Below are 23,912 nucleotides of genomic sequence, written 5' to 3'. Positions count from 1 at the left end.
CCATGTCCAGTGAGATTAATTACAGTGCCATGGGTTTTAAACTTATTAATTCTGTTGCGCTCCATGGACAAAGGAACATCAAAATCTCTGGAGATGCACTTGTAACCTTGAGAAAATTTTGATTCTCAAGTCCTCAGAAAGTTCTCTTTTCCTCTTTTCTGTTCTCCATGCTTAGTGTGGCCCACATAGTGCAAAGATTGATTCAACTTCTCCCCTTTTTATCTGGTTTCAGATGTGATTTCATATTGCCCACACCTGTTACTTGCCACAGATGACTTTGAATGAGCATCACATGCTTGAAACAAAGTTATTTACCTACCATTTTGGAAAACTGTAAACAATTTTGTCTGGCCTATTTTTTTGGGGGGAGGGGATGGGGGTTTGTGTGAATTTATGTCCAATTTGTCATTTTTTCCTGGGTTTTTTTTTGTGTATGTTGTTCCAATACAAACAATGGAAATGAATATGGGTATGAAAAAACATGTGAAACTGTAATAACTTTGTGAGATAAATGCTTCATTTTCTGGAACAATTTCAAGAGTTCAAGAACACTTTTGGCCATGACTGTATATATGTTGATAAGTAGAAAAGGATCCTTTCCAGAGCACCTCAGATTGGATGGGATTTCTTCTGTGTTCCTGCTCACTCACCTTTCTCCTCTACATAGAAATACAATGCCCATTTGATGAGTATTTCCTTTATAAGTAGGACTCTACCTCTGTATTGACCACACAGTATTAAAAAAAGCGGCACGTCCAATCGTGTTATGATGTTATATAGTGCTAGGAGTGGGACCCAATTTGATTGCTGCTCTGGGGTTCCTTACTCTGACTGTGAAGGTTTATCTTCTCTGTGAACTAAATGATCTGGCTTTTAACTTCAAACTACCTGATACACATTAGATGGCTGTCTTCCAGTCGATGGTTTGGGCGACAGCCGTCTCAGCCGTGTCTCCCATGCACAGGAGCGTTCACTCTGCCGAGTGTTGCTGTGATCTTTAAGAGAAAGCCGGTGCCAGAAATGGGTGCTCATCTCCGGGAGAACAAAAGGATCGGGAATCCTAAATTGGACATACCGGTTTCTTCAGTTTCCCAACATTCAATTATCCGTTAGACATTCATCAGGATCTGATGATATCGGCGGGTATGGCCACCATTAGCCTAATGTATATGGGGTGCTTTATTTCACTTTCTGGAGACCCCCCCACAAAATTCAAATGAGTTATAGGTATCTCTGAAATAGCACTCTTTGGGCCAACCTTATTATGTATATGGGCTTTAAAGGAAATCTGTCATGGGATCAATCCTCCTAGGCTGTCTATATGGAGATCATAGAAAGTTGAATAAAATTATATCTTTATAACTGTGATCCAATATCTTATTCCAGAGTAATGAATGTTTTTATTAATACATAAACTAATTGTTAAGATCTTTGGACCGGATACAGATCTCACTGAGAATATGCCTCCAGAGTTTATTTTAATTGAAAGGGGGGCATTACCAGTGTGAAACATGTAAATCAGGAGAGCAGACTGTCAGTCATTACATGTCTCACACTGGTAACATCTCCTTTCATTTAAAATAGGCTCTGGAGGAAGATTCTCACTGAGATCTATGTCTGGCCCATAGATCTTAACAGATCATTTACATATTAAGAAAAATTATTTCTGTGGAATAAGATATTGGATCTAAAATATCAAGGTATCTTGTTATTCAAGTCTATTTGACCTGTATTCAATTAGAAAGAAAGCTTTATCCTACTGACCGATTCCCTTTTAAGTCATAATATTCATTGGGTGTCTATAACTGGTAGTCTGGGTGCTAACTTATGGGCTGCCAGATTTGATGGGGAAAAAAAGGAAAATTTTTTCATTGTCATTGACTCATTATCATTAGATGCCATCATGCCGTCGAACATTTCAGTTGTGTCTGATAGTTTCCTTTATTTGTTCGTACATACACATCATCTATCTGTGGTCACCTCTCCTGTTTCCTCCTTCCTGTAGCACATACGTACACATTTGGCATCATATATGCGTTAAACATAGGAGACATATGGAGATCTTACACTTTTATATAGAATGATCTTAAAGAACCATCCCTCATGCATGTTTTCATATTTGGATTGACATGCAATCATAATGGACAAGTGCTAAATGGGGAAACCAGACAATCTTCTGTTGCAGCATAGCTTTATATTGTTGTTGCCTGTGGAACCTCTAGAGGCTTCAAAAAGTCAGAGTTGTCACTTGGTGTTTTCTTCCCATCGGATGTTCGATTGGGTCGTTGCATTCCAACAATCTCCCTGACCATATCCCGAAAACTCCTGCTCACGAAGCAATACAAGAAGAAATTGACAGCGGTGTTGAGTAGAGCCAACATATTTCCAATGTCCATAGCCAAGTGGACCCTCCAGTCCTTGTGGACAGAGGAGACATACATGTGAATGATTATGACTATGGTCCTAGGAGCCCATAGCACAGCAAATACAGTTGTGATGCTCATGAGTATGGCTGTGGTCTTGCCTATTCGAAGTTTGTACCTTTTGGTCTCAGACTTCCTTCTGAGCCTAAGGATGATTATGGTGTTGATGAGAAAAAAGAAGGTGCAAGGAATGAAGTAAATTATGAAACAATGGACCCATTTGAGGACACGGTCCAGCACACCTGGTGCTTGAGGATCTCTCCAGACATCACTCCACCAGTAAAAAGGGATGCCGGTCACAAAGGAGGCTAAAAAAACACTTACGATAATCTTACGTGTACGTTCTGGGTAGGAGAGAGAGCGATATTGTAAGGGAAGACACAATGCAACATATCGGTCCATGGTTAAGATGACAGTGATCCAGATGGAGGCATGGTTGGAGGAGAACTCAAGGACACTGACCATATGGATGAATGCATTGGGAACCTTGCGATGGAGGATGGCAGTCTGAAGAATGAAGCCTACAAAGACGATAAAAATCTGAGTCAAGATGTCAGAGGTGGTGAGGGCCAGGAGGTAGAAGTAGGAGGATTTCTTGGTCCTGGAAGCCAGTTTTGAGAGTGCGAAAGCTGTTAGGATGTTCACTGTTGGAAGAGAAGAAAATGGAAATTATGAATAATCTAAAATCCTACAAGTACAGCCTGACATATTGTCTGGGTAAATTTCCAGCTATTACTAAAAATCTATGTAGTGGTATGCATCTCTTAGAAGCAGTTATACCTAAAGAACATCCCACATGCCTAAAGAAACTAAAAAGAAAGGCTGGCCATATTTGTCCATAAGTTGCGTGAGTTATTTTAATTCAACCCCATTTACTTTAATGGAGCTGTACTGCAATTCCAGACAAAACCTATGAACATCTGTGGTGCTGTTTTTAGAAAAAAAAGTACGGTAGCTATGTTTTTCTAATTTTGAAATACAGTGAAACCTTGGATTACGAGCATAATTAGTTCCAAGAGTGAGCTCTTAAACCAAGTTACTCTTATATCAAAGCAAATTTTCCCCTAGGAAATAATTGAAATGCAGATAATTCGTTCCACAACCCAAACATATTTACTATATTTATACAAACTTATTACAGTAATACAATATAATGTACTGTATTCATATAAAATTATTACAGTACACTAATACAAATACAGTAAAATCTTATAAAAATAGATTTAACTCCACATTAGCTTACAATAGAATTGTTTGTGTGCAGGAGGTACAGTATATAGAGAGAGAAAATATGGTGTACAAATATGGCAACCTTTATTCTAGTACAATTCACAAAAAAACACACCACAAATCTACTCTCCCCAAAATAAGGGCAGAACTAAGCCAAATGTGGGGTAGGAATATATTTCAGTACAAGCAATGTGTTGCACTGGCTTGCAGAAAGAAAGTACAATACTGTATCCACAAATGCAAATTGATATACATGCTATATAGTATGTACTGTACACTGGTATACTGTATATAGTATATAGTACATATGTACAGAAAGTTACCTCCAGAGCAGGTCAGAGAGCGGTGAAAGGACGGAACCAGTAGTGTGCACGGTGAGTATTTGCTCTTAATGCAAATCATTGCTCTTAAACTAAGTTGCAAATTTTTAGAAAGTTTTGTTAGTCTTGCTCTCAAACCAAGTAACTCTCAATCCAAGGTTCCACTGTATAAGTATATATATCTAATATATAAAGCTGAATGTGTGTGTGTGTATGTGTGTGTATGTGTGTGTATGTCCGGGATTGGCATCCGCACCGTCACAGCTACAGCCACAAAATTTTGCACACTCACACTTCTGGACCCCGAGAGCGTCAAAGGCTATGTTTCGAGGGGAAATTTTTTTTTTTTAAACTTTGAATTTTTATTGAGATTTTCAATTTACGTTTTTCATACATAAAATAAAACATAAAATTCACAATTCTTATCGAACCTAGACAAACAATGACAGGACAGGTGAGGAGGGTTAGGAGGGGAGAGGAGAAATAGGAGGGAAGAGGGAAGGGTTTCAAGAGTCCATGCTCTTTCCATAGGACCCATAGGCCTCAGTCTCACAGATCCTCCTGTCCCGCAAAGTAGTCCCATGGTGCCCACACGGCCTGGAAGCGGTCAACTGTGTCATGCAATAGTGCTGTGAGATGTTCCATGCGTCTAACGTCCAGTAATCTATACTTGAGGCTCTGGAGTGAGGGTGTCCCTGGCTGCCTCCAATTCTTTGCAATTAAGCATCTGGCCGCCGTAAGGATGTGGGACAAAAGCTTAGAGGCCGTTTTTCCCAATCCCCCATTCCCAAGACCCAGAACATAGATCAGGGGATCAAGATCAACCTCTATATATAGTACTTTATGGATCAACCCTCTAACCCGCTCCCAGAAGGGGACTATCCCTGGACAGGACCAGAATATGTGCAGAATGGTGCCCCTGCCTCCCCCGCATCTCCAGCAACAAGCCGGTATGGAGGGGTCTATGCCATGAAGGAAATCTGGAGTGTGGTACCAAAATAGCAAAATTTTATAGATATTTTCCTTATATAGTGTGCATATTGACGTCTTGGCGGCGTTTCCCCAGATTGCTGCCCATTCCTGAGGAAGTATCCGCCTTCCCAATAGAGACTCCCATTTCCGCATGTATGGAAAAGACCCCTCGGGCCCCTCCCGTGAATCAGAAAGCAAAATGTAAATTTCCGAAATCAGCCCCTTAGTATCAGTGCCCCTTCTACAAATTTTCTCAAAATCTGTGGGAATCGAGGCCCCTGCCCTGCCAAACAAGGAGCCAGCCAAGTCTCTGATCTGCAGATATTGGAAAAACTCTCGATTAGAGAGAGAGAATTTATCTCTAAGGTACTCAAAGGAATGGATCTGCATTGTACTTCCATCTATAATGTCTGCAAATCTGAATAGACCTGCCTTGAGCCAGGGGTGCACCATGTCCGACTCCAGACTGCTTGGGAGCAAGGGTTGGTATATGAAGGACACCAGAGGGGAGCAGGGGGATGCCAAAGGAAATCTTCTAATGCAAAATGCCCAGAGGTCCCTAGTGAACTGCATCGGTCCAAGAAGAGGGGGGGGCGAATCACACCGGGCCGGGGGCCACAGGAGCGCGTTTGGATGTATAGGCGCCAGCCAAAGTTTTTCAATCTCAGTCCACCTGTTGTATGCCCAAAGGGACACCCAACAGGGGATCCTCCTAAGATGGGCCGCCCAATAGTATTTTAGGATGTCCGGGACAGAAAGCCCCCCCCTGTTTCTCCGAGCCATCAACACCTCCCTGGCCACCCTATGACGTTTGTTACACCAAATAAATCTAAGGATAGCCGCCTGAAGGGACTTCAGCTCCTTTATTGGTACCTTAACTGGGAGGGTTTCAAAGAAATATAATAATTTTGGGAGCAAGCTCATTTTAACCGCCGCAATGCGCCCCATCCACGAAAGAGGGAGGGGCAACCACTTGCTCAAAAGAGTTCTCAGCTCTCGGAAAAGGGGGGGGAAGTTAAGGTTATAGAGGGAATCATAAGTAGATGTGAGGTTAACCCCCAGGTACTTGACCGCATCTGTCTTCCAACGAAACTTAAAATTCAAACGCAGGTAATCCAGGGCCACCGGGTCGAGATTCAAGGGCATTGCCTCCGTTTTGCTAGAGTTGATCTTATACCCCGAAAGGCTCCCGTACCTACCCAAGGTGCACATTAAAATTGGAAGGGACACATGGATGTTAGTAAGTGTAATGAGCACATCGTCGGCAAAAAGTGAGATTTTAAACGGTTTATTCCTGACCAGGACCCCCGAGATGTCTGGGTTGCTCCTGACCGAGGCCGCGAGGGGCTCTATGCATAGCGCAAAAAGGAGGGGGGACAGGGGGCACCCCTGCCTGGTGCCATTGGAGATGAGAAAAGGCTTAGAGATGTGGAGGGGGAGTTTGATAGAGGCCGTAGGAGCGCTATACAGGGACTTCAAGGCCCGCATAAAGCCACCCGAGATCCCAAAGACCTCCATTGTCTTGAAGAGAAAAGGCCACGCAAGGCGGTCAAAAGCCTTCTCTGCATCTAGACTCAACACCAACGCCTGTTGCTTCGTCCGATTTGCCACATCCACCAGGTCTATGACCTTCCTGGTGTTGTCCCCCCCCTGACGGCAAGGGACAAAACCCACCTGGTCTTTATACACGAGTTGGGGCAACCATCGATTAAGCCTGGCCACCAAGAGCTTGGTGAACATCTTCAAATCGGAGTTCAAAAGGGCTATTGGTCTATAATTAGCACAGTCCAATGGGTCCCTGGGTGGCTTGGGCAGGAGGATTAAATGGGAGTGTAGCATGGATGGAGGGATAGGGTCACCCTGAAGGAAAGAGTTAAACAAGGCGGCCATGTGTGGGAGGAGCTCCGCCGCAAACACCTTGTAATAAAAATAAGTAAAGCCGTCCGGGCCCGGTGACTTCCCGCCAGGCAGGGCTTCCAGAACTTGCTCCAGTTCCTCTGTAGTAATCTCTTCATTCAAAGCCGCGGCTGCTCTGCAAGGCAGTGAAGGGAGCTCAAGGGCCGAAAAATAGTCCCCAAGTGCCCCAGCCCCGCGCGAAGCCATGCCCGGGGGAGCCGGAAGGTTATAAAGCTTGTTGTAGTAATTGAAAAAAATGTCAGCTATTGAAGCGGGGTGATAGTGGATAGTGCCCTTTTCGTCGCGCAGAGCCTGAGGGCATGAGGATGTAGCGCGCTCCTTAAGCTGCCTGGCGAGTAAGGTATGAGCCTTATTACTCCTTTCATAGTATCTTTGTTTGGAAAAGGTTAGCAATTTTTCTGCTCTGCCAATTGCCAAGTCTCTCAACTTTTCCCTAAGGCTGATGACTCTCCTAAGAATAGTCAGTGATGGGGCAGCCGCCAGTCTCCCCTCCTGTAGCTTAAGATGGGCCGTTATAGAGTCCCGCTGGCTTGTGGCATTCTTTTTAGCCCTGGCGCCCTCTCTAATGCATAGTCCCCTCATCACTGCCTTGTGAGCTTCCCAGAGTGTTGCCGGCGACGTGACCGTGCCCGTGTTCAACTGAAAGAATTCGACCAGTTGCTTATTTAAAAAGGCCCTAGTGTCGGGATTTTTGATCAGAGATTCATTAAGGCGCCAATGCTGAGGCCTAGGTCGAGGACCATCTTTCTTGAAGTCCATTATGAGTGGGGAATGGTCTGACCACGTAATGGATCCCATTTCCACCCTCTCAAGACGCCCCAGCAGCTGTGAGTCAATGAAAAAATAGTCTATTCTGGTGTGCGTCTGATGCGGATGCGAGTAGAAGGAAAAGGCCTTCTCTCCCGGGTGGTCCACCCTCCAAGCGTCGTATAAAGCCCCTGATCTAATGAGCCTCCGAAAGTCCCGGGACAAATTTTTCAAAGCACCCGATGGAGGGTGTCCACCCACAGAGAGTCTGTCAGCCACCTCCGAAAAAGGGATGTTAAAGTCTCCCCCCAACACCGTAGAGGCCGGTGCCAGTCCGCCTATCAGATCGAGTATTTTCTTAAGAAAGCGTATCTGCCCTTCATTAGGTGCATAAATGTTGGCCAGTATGTGCGGGGATCCCCCCAGTTGGCCCTCCAGAATCACATATCTACCCTCTGGATCGCAGTGAGAACCCGTAATTTGTAGAGGACAACTGGAGGATATTAAAATAGCAACTCCCCCTCGAGGGGAAATTTTAACCCCGCTCTTTACAGTTATTCGCCAAAAAACCTGCCTCCATTAAAGCGAATGGAGCTGGGAGCCACAGTGCAGCCAGAACTTCAGAAGAATGCGCAGCCACGCCCTTATATGGAATGTTGGCGTGTCACAATGCAGCCAGGGAAAGAGACAGACACAGACAGGGAAAGAGGCAGACACAAAGAGACAGACACAAAGAGACAGACTGACAGGGAAAGAGACAGACAGGGAAAGAGAGGGAAAGTGACAGACAGGGAAAGTGACAGACAGGGAAAGTGACAGACAGGGAAAGTGACAGACAGGGAAAGTGACAGACAGGGAAAGAGATAGACAGACAGGGAAAGAGATAGACAGACAGGGAAAGAGATAGACAGACAGGGAAAGAGATAGACAGACAGGGAAAGAGATAGACAGACAGGGAAAGAGATAGATAGACAGGGAAAGAGATAGACAGACAGGGAAAGAGACAGACAGGGAAAGAGATAGACAGACAGGGAAAGAGATTGAGACAGACGGAGAAAGAGACAGACAGACAAAGAGATATAGAGAGAGAGAGACAGAGAGACAGAGAGAGATATATACAGAGGGGGAGACAGACAGAAAATGGGAGAGAAACAGAGAGACAGTTACTATCCCGGGCAGCGCCGGGTGCTATGTTGTGAGGCGAAATTTTAACCCCGCGCGTTCCAATTTACCAATCAATTTTGACCCTATCTACATAATGGGAAAAAAGTGAAATGATAAGTGTTGGGGGCAAATTGACAGCTGCCAGATGTGAACAAGGGGGACTTAAAGAATGAGAGCGATGGCGCCAAAGAGTATATACTGTACAGTTGATAAGGTGGGGCCCCGGCATGGGATACTCACCACACTCGGGGATATGAACACACACACAAAATGCGCCACACACTACCACGTACTTGAACACATATACCACCCTCAGCACACATCTCACCACACATACACCAACCTCACCACATAATCACCCTAAACACACACAAGTCTGGTATTATCCTTCAAAAATAAAAATCTGATTAATAAGCAGCCAACCTACAAGAACAACAAATGTACCACATAGGAAATACGGCAGCTGTCAGTCACATGACCTGTCTATATGTGTATGTGTGAGCTAATATATACTGTCAGGGGGAGGGCTTTCTGTTGCCTGGAGATTTATCAGGCTGCCAATAGCAACCAATCACAGCTTAGCTTCTATTTTGCTACAGTTAATTAATCTGATCTTGGATTGGTTAATATAGGCAACAAAGGACATTCTCAGTATGTGTGAGGTCATAAGATGTTAAATCTGTGTGGAATATCTGTTGTGGTGTTGAAATATATGTTGTGAAATACTTCTATTAGCTTAGTTTTTGCCTTTTAATAATTACATTTCTATCTATTTGTTTTGTGGTTTTTGTGTGCAGAATACATTTTTGTTAATACATTCTATTTTAACAGCAGTTATTAACCCGGGCGAAGCCGGGTAGTACAGCTAGTATATATATATATATATATATATATATATATATATATATATATATATATAAATTTATATACACATATTCTACTGTGTCAAGAATCCAGCCTTTAGTTGACTTAATGCACCCTATAGTGATTTAGGTTAGATTTAATGGAAAACTATGGTATTCTACATTTAGTCCAGTGGAATTTTATTATCGTGATCTACGTTTGAGTTACTGAGATTTTATGAATTTGCAAGTTCAGTTTAGTAGAAACCTATGTTGATTTAACTTCAGATCATTGGATCCATGTTGTAATTTATACAGTTCTTGAGATTTAGAAAGAAGATCCTTAAACTGAAAATGATTTTGCTATGGTTAGACTGGAGTCCAAAAAATAAGGACTCCTCTTTTTCCCCTCAAGGAGGTACAGACTTTTTGCAGGACATTTTCCAGGTTGAGGTCCCCATAGTGACAACTTGGCTGCCTGATGCAACAGTGATGATACGACAGAAACAGGACCAGACATGGCGAATGGAGCAGCTCTATGGAACCTTCTCAAACACGTAACAAAAGGAGTCCAGGAAGAGACTAGAAATTAAAGTAACATGGAGAACAAAAAAGATTCTGGAATGAGAAACACGGAAACTAAATATAGACTAGGAACTGAAACAAAATGCCAGAAAGATGATCCAGAGACTAGGCTAAGGTTGAAATTAGGAACAGGAGTAGACCAGGATGGAACAAGGCAATGTCAGCACCAAAGTCCAGGACTAGGCTAGGGTTGGAACCAAGAGATTCCATATGCAGCTTTCACAAGCAGGTCTTGAACAAAAACACAAGATATTAGGTCCAGGCCTCAGTCAGAACAAGAAGGTTCAAATATAACCAGCAGGTTTTAGGAACAGTGACTGACGAGATCTAAGATGGAACTAGGAGACACTAAAACAAGGCAATGCAATGCACAATCCAAAAACAAGCCATTGTGGAAGGGAGCCCAAAGAGTCAGGATGTGACAGCCCAAGCCCAATATAAATGTATAATGAATGATCTAAGTTCAGGTACACTGTACATTTCTATGGTAATCTAGGCCTCATTTGGTGGAACATTATGGTGACCTCAGTTTTTTTCATTTGGTCCGCAGTTGGTGCAGTCTTGCTAATGTGAAAATCTGCCTAACATTAATGCCCTAACATTGTAAAGCTAAAGTATATGTGCATTTAGTGAGGTCAGTTGGTTTGCCAAATTTTCTTCCTTTTTTCTCTGAGGAAGAGTGGGCATTGCATAAAAACTAGGGAACTGTCCAGCTTAGAGTGACATGTCCGAATATATTGCGTAACAATGGTGTAACGACCTACGGATGTCTGGCGCACAATCCAACAAACAAGGGAACGCAAGGGACACCAGAACAACAGTGGGCCTTGGTGCTAGGAAGAGGGGTGATGGGACACCTCCTGCACAAACCTGCAGCTGTACCCTGAGCTCTCTAGCCTTCAGGATACGCGTTTGTTCACACCGTCGCCAAGCAGGATACCTTGGCCCTTGCTTTCCCTAACCTCACCCGTATTAGTGTGTAGGCCTGCAAGAAGGCTATTCTCACCATTGCACTAATAATCACAAAGGGAAGGAAAGACAGGGGGGGGGGAAAGGATAACAATAGCATCTTCACAGCTGCAGTCAGACTCCTAGGCTGCAGATGGCTAGGCAGCAGTCATTACTCCAACAGCTCCTTTCACCCAGGCGGCTGAACAGAATGAGATTCTATCACCAGTGTAAGCTGATGGGGCATGTGACTATTTGAAGGAGATGGGCCTGGTCACAGAGTAGCTTCCCCTGAACAGAACTACAAAAGAGCTGCTAACAGCAAAACTGACATTAACCCCTAATGCACCAAAAGAAAGAAAAAGGAAACACATTTAAAATGAAGAGTCCTTCATTACAAAAGGAGACTCAGGTTTCAAAACCTGTCACAAGTCTCCCATACTGGGAAACAATCATGACAGGAACCTTTTTTTTTTACAGTATCTCACTAGTAACTTATCATAAACTCCTGTAGAAGTGATTACAACATGGATGGACGGGCTTCTTCCATGATGTATGTGAATAGGCTGGAGCTGAGGTGCCCATCTATTTGGACACAAAACCTCCTGCCTATTAAACCTCGAGATCTGACCAAGAAGGGCCAGTCATAGACTATAGTTTTATACTGTACAATAGGAATGTGCCGCCCCTGCGACAGCCAACGGGCTGCTCGGATCCGGAGCCACAGTGGCTCGAGGGATCTCCGGACCCGAGGCGGGGTCGCGCGGCTGCTCAAAATGAAAAAAGAGTAGAAAGGGTGGATTGGATAGTGTTCGTGACGCCACCCACGGGTCGTGGTAAAATGGGATACCACCGCTGCTGCGTTTAGGAGAGAGGGAGAGCGCCCGGGAGCGATGGAATGGCAGCTGGTGATGTTAACCCCTCCGTGGGCAGGGGAAGGTGTTCCGGGGCTCGGTGATGGCAGGCTGGGGACTCGTTGGAAACAAAGGGGCACAACGTACTCACACAGTCCAGAGATGCTGACGCTGACACCAGGTAAACCAAAGTCTTGAATGCCCTGCAGCTTTAGTTCGAACACGCTGGGTCCGTGCCCTCTTGGCATTGCTGGTTGGTCTGAAGCCTTGTCCCTTGGCACTGTATTTAGTCTTGGTGGATCCCTTTTGCCTAAAACTACTCAGGTCCCACTCACCTGCGTGGGTAGCAAGGTGAGCCTGCTCTCAGGGTTCACGCTTGGGATTTTCTGGACGGATTTGGGAAGTCCTATCCCCCTTGTTGCGCTAGTACCCCGATTTTCTAGCGGGTGGAGAGCGGTTCATGAATATTCCGTCCTCGTCGGGTGAATTACTGGGCTGCATAAAGCTACTTCCCAGCCTAGGGTCCACGTACCCCTGCCCGGTTGTAGCACAAGGCGGTCGAACTGCCCTCCGTGGCAGTACCATACCCCCTGCCACTACCCCCTACAACCGGGGTTCCAGCTCCTTCCAGGCCAGGCCAACGTCTGGCACCTGGGACGGGTACAGGAGCCCAGCTCTGCAGCGTGACCTTTTCCTGTCACTGCTCACTGACACTCTCTGACTACAACTGACACTTCTGGCCCTCCTTCTACTATCCCTCCATCTGGGTGGCCCTATTCACCTCAGGCTACCTAATAGGTCTTTGGTGGGTGGTGCAGAGTGTTCCTCAGGATTTGTGTATACCTGTTCTTAGCAACACCAAAGGGACAGGACCCGTAACCAAGGAGGAGCGGATACCATGCATAAGGGTAGATTGCACGGCACCCTTGTGACGACCTGATAGGCAAGGGCGTCACAGGAACAATTATATATTCAGCAAAAAATAGTTTAATGCTGATATAGTCTTCTAGTACAAATTACTGTAAGATAAGTGTGTGTCCAAGCATTAACATCCATACTCATCCATTTCCACCATTGTAGCTTCGGTACACTGAGGTAACATAGAGCATCTGTTGGAACTGTGATCATTGTCACGTCGGCACTATTCACTATGGAGATACAGCTATGGGCCAGTCTGGACGTTTTGTAAAGTAAATACACACAGAGATAACCAATGTCCAAGACCGTGTGCCCATATAAGGATGGCAAATAGCTTGAGAACATTTGTGCACACTCGGCTTGATCATACGCTCATTAGGGCCATTTTTGAAGGACAATGCTACTTACCTCTTCTCGATGGAAAATTACATTTAGAAGACGCTTGGCTACATTAGTGGAAGTCATGAATAATAATAAATGCTAAAAAAAACAATGATGCAACCCAGGGCCGGCGTCAGCACGCGGCATACCCGGGCAAATGCCGGGGCCCTGGAGAGCTGGGGGGGCCCACTCGGCCTCGTCAGTTCTGCTGCCCCCGGGCCGAGTTCCGGGGACCGCAGTCCTTGTCACTGGAAACTGTGGCTGCCGGCCCTTTAAGGCCCGCAGACCACAGCTTTCACTGTGTTCTCCTGCATTGAGCATCATCTGTGGGCGGAGCTACCGCCCGGCGTCCTGCTCGGTCCCACAGATGAAGGAGTCACAGTGCCAGCCAGCGACCCCCAGCACATCGCTTCCCTCCAGCGCTGTGTGGGCCCCATCTGCACCATGACCTGATCAGTATGTGGGACATCACTCCCTCCCCGCCCCTCCCTGTCCCCCCGTGCGTGTGTGGCCCCCGGAGCCGCGTGTGTGGGCCCCGCAGAGCAGTATGTGTGTCGCCCTGGGCAAGCCAGGGGACACGGGTCACAACACCATCACACCCCACACTCCAGGTAGGCACATCATGCTAACCACAAATCCTTGTTGCCTTCCTCCAGGAGTTTGATGATGCACACCAGGGGGTGGGCCAGGCGGTTGGCTCCGCCCACCGAGGAGCTCACAACTCTGGAGGCAGGAAGTAACCAGGCAGTGAAGCCCAGGCAGGGCTAGTGTGAGGAGCTAAGTAGAGGAGTTAAGAAAGTGAAAGCAGAAAAGTGGAAAAGGAGGAAAGCAAGTAAAGTGACAGCAAAGAAAGAAAGCCTGAAGGGTCCAGCTTTGTGTAGGGCCAGAACAGCAAGGTCAGCGACGGCGGTGACTATCTGGAGGGGGACCGTTTGGAAGTTCCTGGAAGGACCCCGTTGGCTGTGTGCCCGGAGGTCTGGAGCAGTGTTCCGAAGGACAGTCAGCACCAGGGCAGGGGCCTCTCGGACCCCGGCAAGGCTAGGAGTCGCCAAATTTGCCGAATCCGTCAGTGACGGGGACGCAGATCCCCCAACAACCAAGTCCCGATTGAAGGCTACAGCCCAACCCGTATTGGAGAGACACCGCCACCGCCACGGCACCAGTTTCTCAGGGCCAGCGCCTGCGGGCAAAGTGTAGAGCTCCTCCGGCCCAGATTGCAGTCGGGGAGCGGGTAACCGGAGGGAATCCACCGCTACCACAAGTCAAACATAGGTGCAAGGAAGAGGGACATCACCGTCACCTATCGGGAGTGCAGGTGCAGCCGTCTGTGGGACCGTCCTACCAGCCGTTTGGTTTATCGTACAAACTGTGTCCGTGTCTCAGGCTGAGTGAGTACCACAGTGCCGCAAGGCACAGCGCTGCCCCCGCGTCCCTGCGCCCATCAGGCCCCGCACCTACTTCTCCATCACCGGGCCCCGGGATCACCAACCCCTACCCACGGAGGGGCAACACAACAACTGGCTGCTCCGCATCACCATCCCCGGGATCCTCATATTGAGCAGCGGTGGTGAAATCACCACAACCGTGGGTGGCGTCACGAACTATAACAACCCCCACACCCAACCACCCAACAACCCCCTTTCACTCACGGGCGAGGAGTGTCGCTCGAGAAACCCCGGGATCCGGCCCACCGCTCGAGCCACCACTGAGCAGCTGCCGGACCCGAGCAGAAGGGGTGAGCGCGGTGTGCTGACACCCTCCTCCCCGCCCGCGACAACTTGGCGTCACGAACAGGATCTTACCGCTCTGCCGTCAGGTAGAGGTGCGCCTTGTTACCGCCGGAGGCATCCGGCAGGAAAATTTCAGAAGCCGCCATCTTTGGCGCGAAAAGTTCCCGCTCGAGCGTCTTCTCGAGCAGTAGAGGCGCGAAGGCCAAAACTCCGCCCCGAGAGAGGAGGGGCCGGAAAGAGCTAAGGGGGACGCGATGGCGGTTTGACGCATGTAGCTGCGGCTATAAAAGCAGGGACGCCAGGACTCTGCAAATATACCGTTCCTGGAAGCAAACAGAGAAGCCATCATGTGGATGCCGTCCCGCGACACCGTAGCCCCCGCGCCTGGAACCGCGGCGTGGGTGGAGATCCGAACCGCGCAGCTCTATCAAAGGCTGCAGGTCAGGATGCAGCTCCTCATGGAGGAGTGGGAGGCCGACATGGCGGACGTTGTAGCCACCGTGCGGAGACGCGAGGAGGAGGCGGAGAAAGGGAGGGTGAGTGACCCACGTCCCGATGCCCTTGAAGGGCCGGTCATCGCGGCTGTGGGGCCCGGTCCAAGCCCTCTCCCCCCGTTGCCTCCCTCGCCACCCGTCCCGGAGGCCGTGACCCCGCCACTAGGCCTGCTACCACCGCAACCGGTAGCAGTACCCAGCGTCCCCGCCCAGGCGGGCCGACCTGTAACCGGAGCCCGCGGCACACCGGAGGTGTTACCGTGGAAGACGCCGAAAGTAGAACCGGAGGCATCCCTTGAAAAACTCCCCGAGCCGGAGCCGATGACCCGTTCCGAGCCCAAGGCCCGGCAGCGGAAAGCCCCTATGCCCATCCCCCACACCTCGGCTGAGGTGGCGCCGGGTTGTTGCTGCAAGGCAGCGCCCAAGGCCATGACACCGCGGGATACGCCGCCCACCATCCTGACAGTGGGTAACGTTATGGATGTCCCGCGGGGCCCGACCCGTGCGCCGGCGCTGGCGGCAGCGCCATACTGGGATAGGGAGCCGGTACCGCTGGGCCTGGAGATCGCCGAGAGGGAGCAGAAAAAGGCCGAACTGGTGGCCAGAGCGATCCGAGAGAAGGAGCACCTCCGGCGGGCAACCTCCCGTGCCCGAGGACCGTTGTACGTGGGGCAGGTGAGGCGATTTGATGTCCGCCGGGGCTACGGGTTCATCTACGAGCCGGGCCTGGAGGCCGAAGTTTTTGTAGCCCGGCGGGATGTGAATGCCCACCTGCCCGAGGAGCATCCTGGCCGTAATCTGATGCCGGGTGATATAGTACAGTACACTCGGTTCTTTGGGGAGCGAGGGTGGTTTGCGCTGGACGCTAGATTGAAGGGCAGCCCAGAGGCCCTAGCAAGCGCCGCGCCCCCTCCCTTGGAAGGAGCACTGGAGCCTGGAGGACCGGAGTAGGGCCGTGGGTGCCCGTAGCAGCAGTCCCCGTTGGGACCACCAGTGAGTTCAAGTTTGTTTGAAAGTTTGCAGAAAGAATGATAAGAAAATGAAAATAACCGAGTTTTTCACCTGATTTGCCTTGTGATTGAACCGGCAGGAGCCGGCACCGTTGTCCCCGTGGGGACCGTTTAAGTTTTGCATGGGAACTATCCATGGACAAGCCCGTGAACTTGCAGGGCACCACAAACATTAAGTGGCTTGTAAATATGTTGGTTACCGTTACCGTTTCCGCAATACCGTCTCCGGAGAGGCAGGTTGGAGGGAGGGCCCTGAGCGGAGCAGGCCAGGGCCCAGCCACCAAAGGAACCGGTGGCCACCCTCTGGAGGGGAAGGACAGATCCCGCTCGGGTAACTTGTGCTGGACTGTGGGTCAAGGGGTGCTGCCTGGGTTTTAGGGGCAGCATCAGGGCCAGGTTGCTTGGGTGGGAGAGAGCGGAAACCGTGACCGTAAACCGTTGCAACGTTAAAGTAAATGTGCCTCCCGTCTTGGGAAGAGTTTTGATTAAAAATGTTATTTATGTTTGTTTAACCTTGTTACCCCTTTTTACAGAAAAATAAAACCGGTGTAGGACGGCAGCCCGCGGACGGTCTGCATTTTGCTAAGGGGGAATGTGTCGCCCTGGGCAAGCCAGGGGACACGGGTCACAACACCATCACACCCCACACTCCAGGTAGGCACATCATGCTAACCACAAATCCTTGTTGCCTTCCTCCAGGAGTTTGATGATGCACACCAGGGGGTGGGCCAGGCAGTTGGCTCCGCCCACCGAGGAGCTCACAACTCTGGAGGCAGGAAGTAACCAGGCAGTGAAGCCCAGGCAGGGCTAGTGTGAGGAGCTAAGTAGAGGAGTTAAGAAAGTGAAAGCAGAAAAGTGGAAAAGGAGGAAAGCAAGTAAAGTGACAGCAAAGAAAGAAAGCCTGAAGGGTCCAGCTTTGTGTAGGGCCAGAACAGCAAGGTCAGCGACGGCAGTGACTGTCTGGAGGGGGACCGTTTGGAAGTTCCTGGAAGGACCCCGTTGGCTGTGTGCCCGGAGGTCTGGAGCAGTGTTCCGAAGGACAGTCAGCACCAGGGCAGGGGCCTCTCGGACCCCGGCAAGGCTAGGAGTCGCCAAATTTGCCGAATCCGTCAGTGACGGGGACGCAGATCCCCCAACAACTAAGTCCCGATTGAAGGCTACAGCCCAACCCGTATTGGAGAGACACCGCCACCGCCACGGCACCAGTTTCTCAGGGCCAGCGCCTGCGGGCAAAGTGTAGAGCTCCTCCGGCCCAGATTGCAGTCGGGGAGCGGGTAACCGGAGGGAATCCACCGCTACCACAAGTCAAACATAGGTGCAAGGAAGAGGGACATCACCGTCACCTATCGGGAGTGCAGGTGCAGCCGTCTGTGGGACCGTCCTACCAGCCGTTTGGTTTATCGTACAAACTGTGTCCGTGTCTCAGGCTGAGTGAGTACCACAGTGCCGCAAGGCACAGCGCTGCCCCCGCGTCCCTGCGCCCATCAGGCCCCGCACCTACTTCTCCATCACCGGGCCCCGGGATCACCAACCCCTACCCACGGAGGGGCAACACAACAACTGGCTGCTCCGCATCACCATCCCCGGGATCCTCATATTGAGCAGCGGTGGTGAAATCACCACAACCGTGGGTGGCGTCACGAACTATAACAACCCCCACACCCAACCACCCAACAACCCCCTTTCACTCACGGGCGAGGAGTGTCGCTCGAGAAACCCCGGGATCCGGCCCACCGCTCGAGCCACCACTGAGCAGCTGCCGGACCCGAGCAGAAGGGGTGAGCGCGGTGTGCTGACACCCTCCTCCCCGCCCGCGACAACTTGGCGTCACGAACAGGATCTTACCGCTCTGCCGTCAGGTAGAGGTGCGCCTTGTTACCGCCGGAGGCATCCGGCAGGAAAATTTCAGAAGCCGCCATCTTTGGCGCGAAAAGTTCCCGCTCGAGCGTCTTCTCGAGCAGTAGAGGCGCGAAGGCCAAAACTCCGCCCCGAGAGAGGAGGGGCCGGAAAGAGCTAAGGGGGACGCGATGGCGGTTTGACGCATGTAGCTGCGGCTATAAAAGCAGGGACGCCAGGACTCTGCAAATATACCGTTCCTGGAAGCAAACAGAGAAGCCATCATGTGGATGCCGTCCCGCGACACCGTAGCCCCCGCGCCTGGAACCGCGGCGTGGGTGGAGATCCGAACCGCGCAGCTCTATCAAAGGCTGCAGGTCAGGATGAAGCTCTTCATGGAGGAGTGGGAGGCCGACATGGCGGACGTTGTAGCCACCGTGCGGAGACGCGAGGAGGAGGCGGAGAAAGGGAGGGTGAGTGACCCACGTCCCGATGCCCTTGAAGGGCCGGTCATCGCGGCTGTGGGGCCCGGTCCAAGCCCTCTCCCCCCGTTGCCTCCCTCGCCACCCGTCCCGGAGGCCGTGACCCCGCCACTAGGCCTGCTACCACCGCAACCGGTAGCAGTACCCAGCGTCCCCGCCCAGGCGGGCCGACCTGTAACCGGAGCCCGCGGCACACCGGAGGTGTTACCGTGGAAGACGCCGAAAGTAGAACCGGAGGCATCCCTTGAAAAACTCCCCGAGCCGGAGCCGATGACCCGTTCCGAGCCCAAGGCCCGGCAGCGGAAAGCCCCTATGCCCATCCCCCACACCTCGGCTGAGGTGGCGCCGGGTTGTTGCTGCAAGGCAGCGCCCAAGGCCATGACACCGCGGGATACGCCGCCCACCATCCTGACAGTGGGTAACGTTATGGATGTCCCGCGGGGCCCGACCCGTGCGCCGGCGCTGGCGGCAGCGCCATACTGGGATAGGGAGCCGGTACCGCTGGGCCTGGAGATCGCCGAGAGGGAGCAGAAAAAGGCCGAACTGGTGGCCAGAGCGATCCGAGAGAAGGAGCACCTCCGGCGGGCAACCTCCCGTGCCCGAGGACCGTTGTACGTGGGGCAGGTGAGGCGATTTGATGTCCGCCGGGGCTACGGGTTCATCTACGAGCCGGGCCTGGAGGCCGAAGTTTTTGTAGCCCGGCGGGATGTGAATGCCCACCTGCCCGAGGAGCATCCTGGCCGTAATCTGATGCCGGGTGATATAGTACAGTACACTCGGTTCTTTGGGGAGCGAGGGTGGTTTGCGCTGGACGCTAGATTGAAGGGCAGCCCAGAGGCCCTAGCAAGCGCCGCGCCCCCTCCCTTGGAAGGAGCACTGGAGCCTGGAGGACCGGAGTAGGGCCGTGGGTGCCCGTAGCAGCAGTCCCCGTTGGGACCACCAGTGAGTTCAAGTTTGTTTGAAAGTTTGCAGAAAGAATGATAAGAAAATGAAAATAACCGAGTTTTTCACCTGATTTGCCTTGTGATTGAACCGGCAGGAGCCGGCACCGTTGTCCCCGTGGGGACCGTTTAAGTTTTGCATGGGAACTATCCATGGACAAGCCCGTGAACTTGCAGGGCACCACAAACATTAAGTGGCTTGTAAATATGTTGGTTACCGTTACCGTTTCCGCAATACCGTCTCCGGAGAGGCAGGTTGGAGGGAGGGCCCTGAGCGGAGCAGGCCAGGGCCCAGCCACCAAAGGAACCGGTGGCCACCCTCTGGAGGGGAAGGACAGATCCCGCTCGGGTAACTTGTGCTGGACTGTGGGTCAAGGGGTGCTGCCTGGGTTTTAGGGGCAGCATCAGGGCCAGGTTGCTTGGGTGGGAGAGAGCGGAAACCGTGACCGTAAACCGTTGCAACGTTAAAGTAAATGTGCCTCCCGTCTTGGGAAGAGTTTTGATTAAAAATGTTATTTATGTTTGTTTAACCTTGTTACCCCTTTTTACAGAAAAATAAAACCGGTGTAGGACGGCAGCCCGCGGACGGTCTGCATTTTGCTAAGGGGGAATGTGTCGCCCTGGGCAAGCCAGGGGACACGGGTCACAACACCATCACACCCCATACTCCAGGTAGGCACATCATGCTAACCACAAATCCTTGTTGCCTTCCTCCAGGAGTTTGATGATGCACACCAGGGGGTGGGCCAGGCAGTTGGCTCCGCCCACCGAGGAGCTCACAACTCTGGAGGCAGGAAGTAACCAGGCAGTGAAGCCCAGGCAGGGCTAGTGTGAGGAGCTAAGTAGAGGAGTTAAGAAAGTGAAAGCAGAAAAGTGGAAAAGGAGGAAAGCAAGTAAAGTGACAGCAAAGAAAGAAAGCCTGAAGGGTCCAGCTTTGTGTAGGGCCAGAACAGCAAGGTCAGCGACGGCAGTGACTGTCTGGAGGGGGACCGTTTGGAAGTTCCTGGAAGGACCCCGTTGGCTGTGTGCCCGGAGGTCTGGAGCAGTGTTCCGAAGGACAGTCAGCACCAGGGCAGGGGCCTCTCGGACCCCGGCAAGGCTAGGAGTCGCCAAATTTGCCGAATCCGTCAGTGACGGGGACGCAGATCCCCCAACAACCAAGTCCCGATTGAAGGCAACAGCCCAACCCGTATTGAAGAGACACCGCCACCGCCACGGCACCAGTTTCTCAGGGCCAGCGCCTGCGGGCAAAGTGTAGAGCTCCTCCGGCCCAGATTGCAGTCGGGGAGCGGGTAACCGGAGGGAATCCACCGCTACCACAAGTCAAACATAGGTGCAAGGAAGAGGGACATCACCGTCACCTATCGGGAGTGCAGGTGCAGCCGTCTGTGGGACCATCCTACCAGCTGTTTGGTTTACCGTACAAACTGTGTCCGTGTCTCAGGCTGAGTGAGTACCACAGTGCCGCAAGGCACAGCGCTGCCCCCGCGTCCCTGCGCCCATCAGGCCCCGCACCTACTTCTCCATCACCGGGCCCCGGGATCACCAACCCTTACCCACGGAGGGGCAACACAACAACTGGCTGCTCCGCATCACCATCCCCGGGATCCCCATATTGAGCAGCGGTGGTGAAATCACCACAACCGTGGGTGGCGTCACAAACTATAACAACCCCCACACCCAACCACCCAACAACCCCCTTTCACTCACGGGCGAGGAGTGTCGCTCGAGAAACCCCGGGATCCGGCCCACCGCTCGAGCCACCACTGAGCAGCTGCCGGACCCGAGCAGAAGGGGTGAGCGCGGTGTGCTGACACCCTCCTCCCCGCCCGCGACATATGCGTGTCTGTATGTATGTATGTATGTATGTATATATGCAGCAGAGCAGTATGCGTGTATGTATGTATGTATGTATATATGCAGCAGAGCAGTATGCGTGTCTGTATGTATGTATGTATGTATATATGCAGCAGAGCAGTATGCGTGTCTGTATGTATGTATGTATGTATATATGCAGCAGAGCAGTATGCGTGTCTGTATGTATGTATGTATGTATATATGCAGCAGAGCAGTATGCGTGTCTGTATGTATGTATGTATGTATATATGCAGCAGAGCAGTATGCGTGTCTGTATGTATGTATGTATATATGCAGCAGAGCAGTATGCGTGTCTGTATGTATGTATGTATATATGCAGCAGAGCAGTATGCGTGTCTGTATGTATGTATGTATGTATATATGCAGCAGAGCAGTATGCGTGTCTGTGTGTATGTATGTATGCATGCAGCAGAGCAGTATGCGTGTCTGTATGTATGTATGTATATATGCAGCAGTATGCGTGTCTGTATGTATGTATGTATATATGCAGCAGAGCAGTATGCATGTCTGTATGTATGTATGTATATATGCAGCAGAGCAGTATGCGTGTCTGTATGTATGTATGTATGCATGCAGCAGAGCAGTATGCGTGTCTGTATGTATGTATGTATATATGCAGCAGAGCAGTATGCGTGTCTGTTTGTATGTATGTATATATGCAGCAGAGCAGTATGCGTGTCTGTATGTATGTATGTATATATGCAGCAGAGCAGTATGCGTGTCTGTATGTATGTATGTATATATGCAGCAGAGCAGTATGCGTGTCTGTATGTATGTATGTATGTATATCTGCAGCCGAGCAGTATGCGTGTCTGTATGTATGTATGTATGTATATATGCAGCAGAGCAGTATGCGTGTCTGTCTGTATGTATGTATATATACAGCAGAGCAGTATGTGTGTGTCTGTATGTATGCATGTATGTATGCAGCAGAGCAGTATGCGTGTCTCTCTGTATGTATGTATGCAGCAGAGCAGTATGTATGTGTCTGTATGTATGCAAGCAGCAGAGCAGTATATGTGTGTCTGTATGTATGTATGCAGCAGAGCAGTGTGTCTGTATGTATGTATGCAGCAGAGCAGTGTGTCTGTATGTATGTATGTATGCAGCAGAGCAGTATGTGTGTGTCTGTCTATATGTATGTATGTAGCAGAGCAGTGTGTGTCTGTATGTATGTATGCAGCAGAGCAGTGCGTCTGTCTATATGTATGCATGCAGCAGAGCAGTATATGTGTGTCTGTATGTATGTATGCAGCAGAGCAGTATGCGTGTCTGTATGTATGTATGTATGTATGTATGTATGTATATATGCAGCAGAGCAGTATGCGTGTCTGTATGTATGTATGTATGTATATATGCAGCAGAGCAGTATGCGTGTCTGTATGTATGTATGTATGTATATATGCAGCAGAGCAGTATGCGTGTCTGTATGTATGTATGTATATATGCAGCAGAGCAGTATGCGTGTCTGTATGTATGTATGTATGTATATATGCAGCAGAGCAGTATGCGTGTCTGTGTGTATGTATGTATGCATGCAGCAGAGCAGTATGCGTGTCTGTATGTATGTATGTATATATGCAGCAGAGCAGTATGTGTGTCTGTATGTATGTATGTATATATGCAGCAGAGCAGTATGCGTGTCTGTATGTATGTATGTATATATGCAGCAGAGCAGTATGCGTGTCTGTATGTATGTATGTATATATGCAGCAGAGCAGTATGCGTGTCTGTATGTATGTATGTATATATGCAGCAGAGCAGTATGCGTGTCTGTATGTATGTATGTATGTATATATGCAGCAGAGCAGTATGCGTGTCTGTCTGTATGTATGTATATATACAGCAGAGCAGTATGTGTGTGTCTGTATGTATGCATGTATGTATGCAGCAGAGCAGTATGCGTGTCTCTCTGTATGTATGTATGCAGCAGAGCAGTATGTATGTGTCTGTATGTATGCATGCAGCAGAGCAGTATATGTGTGTCTGTATGTATGTATGCAGCAGAGCAGTGTGTCTGTATGTATGTATGCAGCAGAGCAGTGTGTCTGTATGTATGTATGTATGCAGCAGAGCAGTATGTGTGTGTCTGTCTATATGTATGTATGTAGCAGAGCAGTGTGTGTGTGTCTGTATGTATGTATGCAGCAGAGCAGTGCGTCTGTCTATATGTATGCATGCAGCAAAGCAGAATATGTGTGTCTGTATGTATGTATGCAGCAGAGCAGTGTGTCTGTATG

At 49.8% G+C, this 23,912-nt stretch overlaps 1 protein-coding gene across 2 annotated transcripts in view; it reads right to left on the bottom strand.

Moving 5' to 3' along the window:
• Window positions 1–1,923: 1,923 nt before the first annotated feature.
• The window catches only part of GPR142 (G protein-coupled receptor 142), a 91,691-nt gene continuing 69,702 nt past the window's right edge, over window positions 1,924–23,912 (bottom strand). For both annotated transcript variants that reach the window (XM_075347904.1, XM_075347905.1), the window contains exon 4: window positions 1,924–3,067. In XM_075347904.1, coding sequence (XP_075204019.1) covers window positions 2,193–3,067 — 875 coding nt within the window. In that variant the 3' untranslated portion in view covers window positions 1,924–2,192. The remainder of the gene's footprint in view (window positions 3,068–23,912) is intronic.

This window comes from Anomaloglossus baeobatrachus, chromosome 5 (genome assembly GCF_048569485.1).
Source record: "Anomaloglossus baeobatrachus isolate aAnoBae1 chromosome 5, aAnoBae1.hap1, whole genome shotgun sequence".
In the NCBI taxonomy this organism is placed as follows: Eukaryota; Metazoa; Chordata; class Amphibia; order Anura; family Aromobatidae; genus Anomaloglossus; species Anomaloglossus baeobatrachus.
Note: the sequence above shows the minus strand (reverse complement) of the source record. Positions and strands in the feature narration are given on the sequence as shown.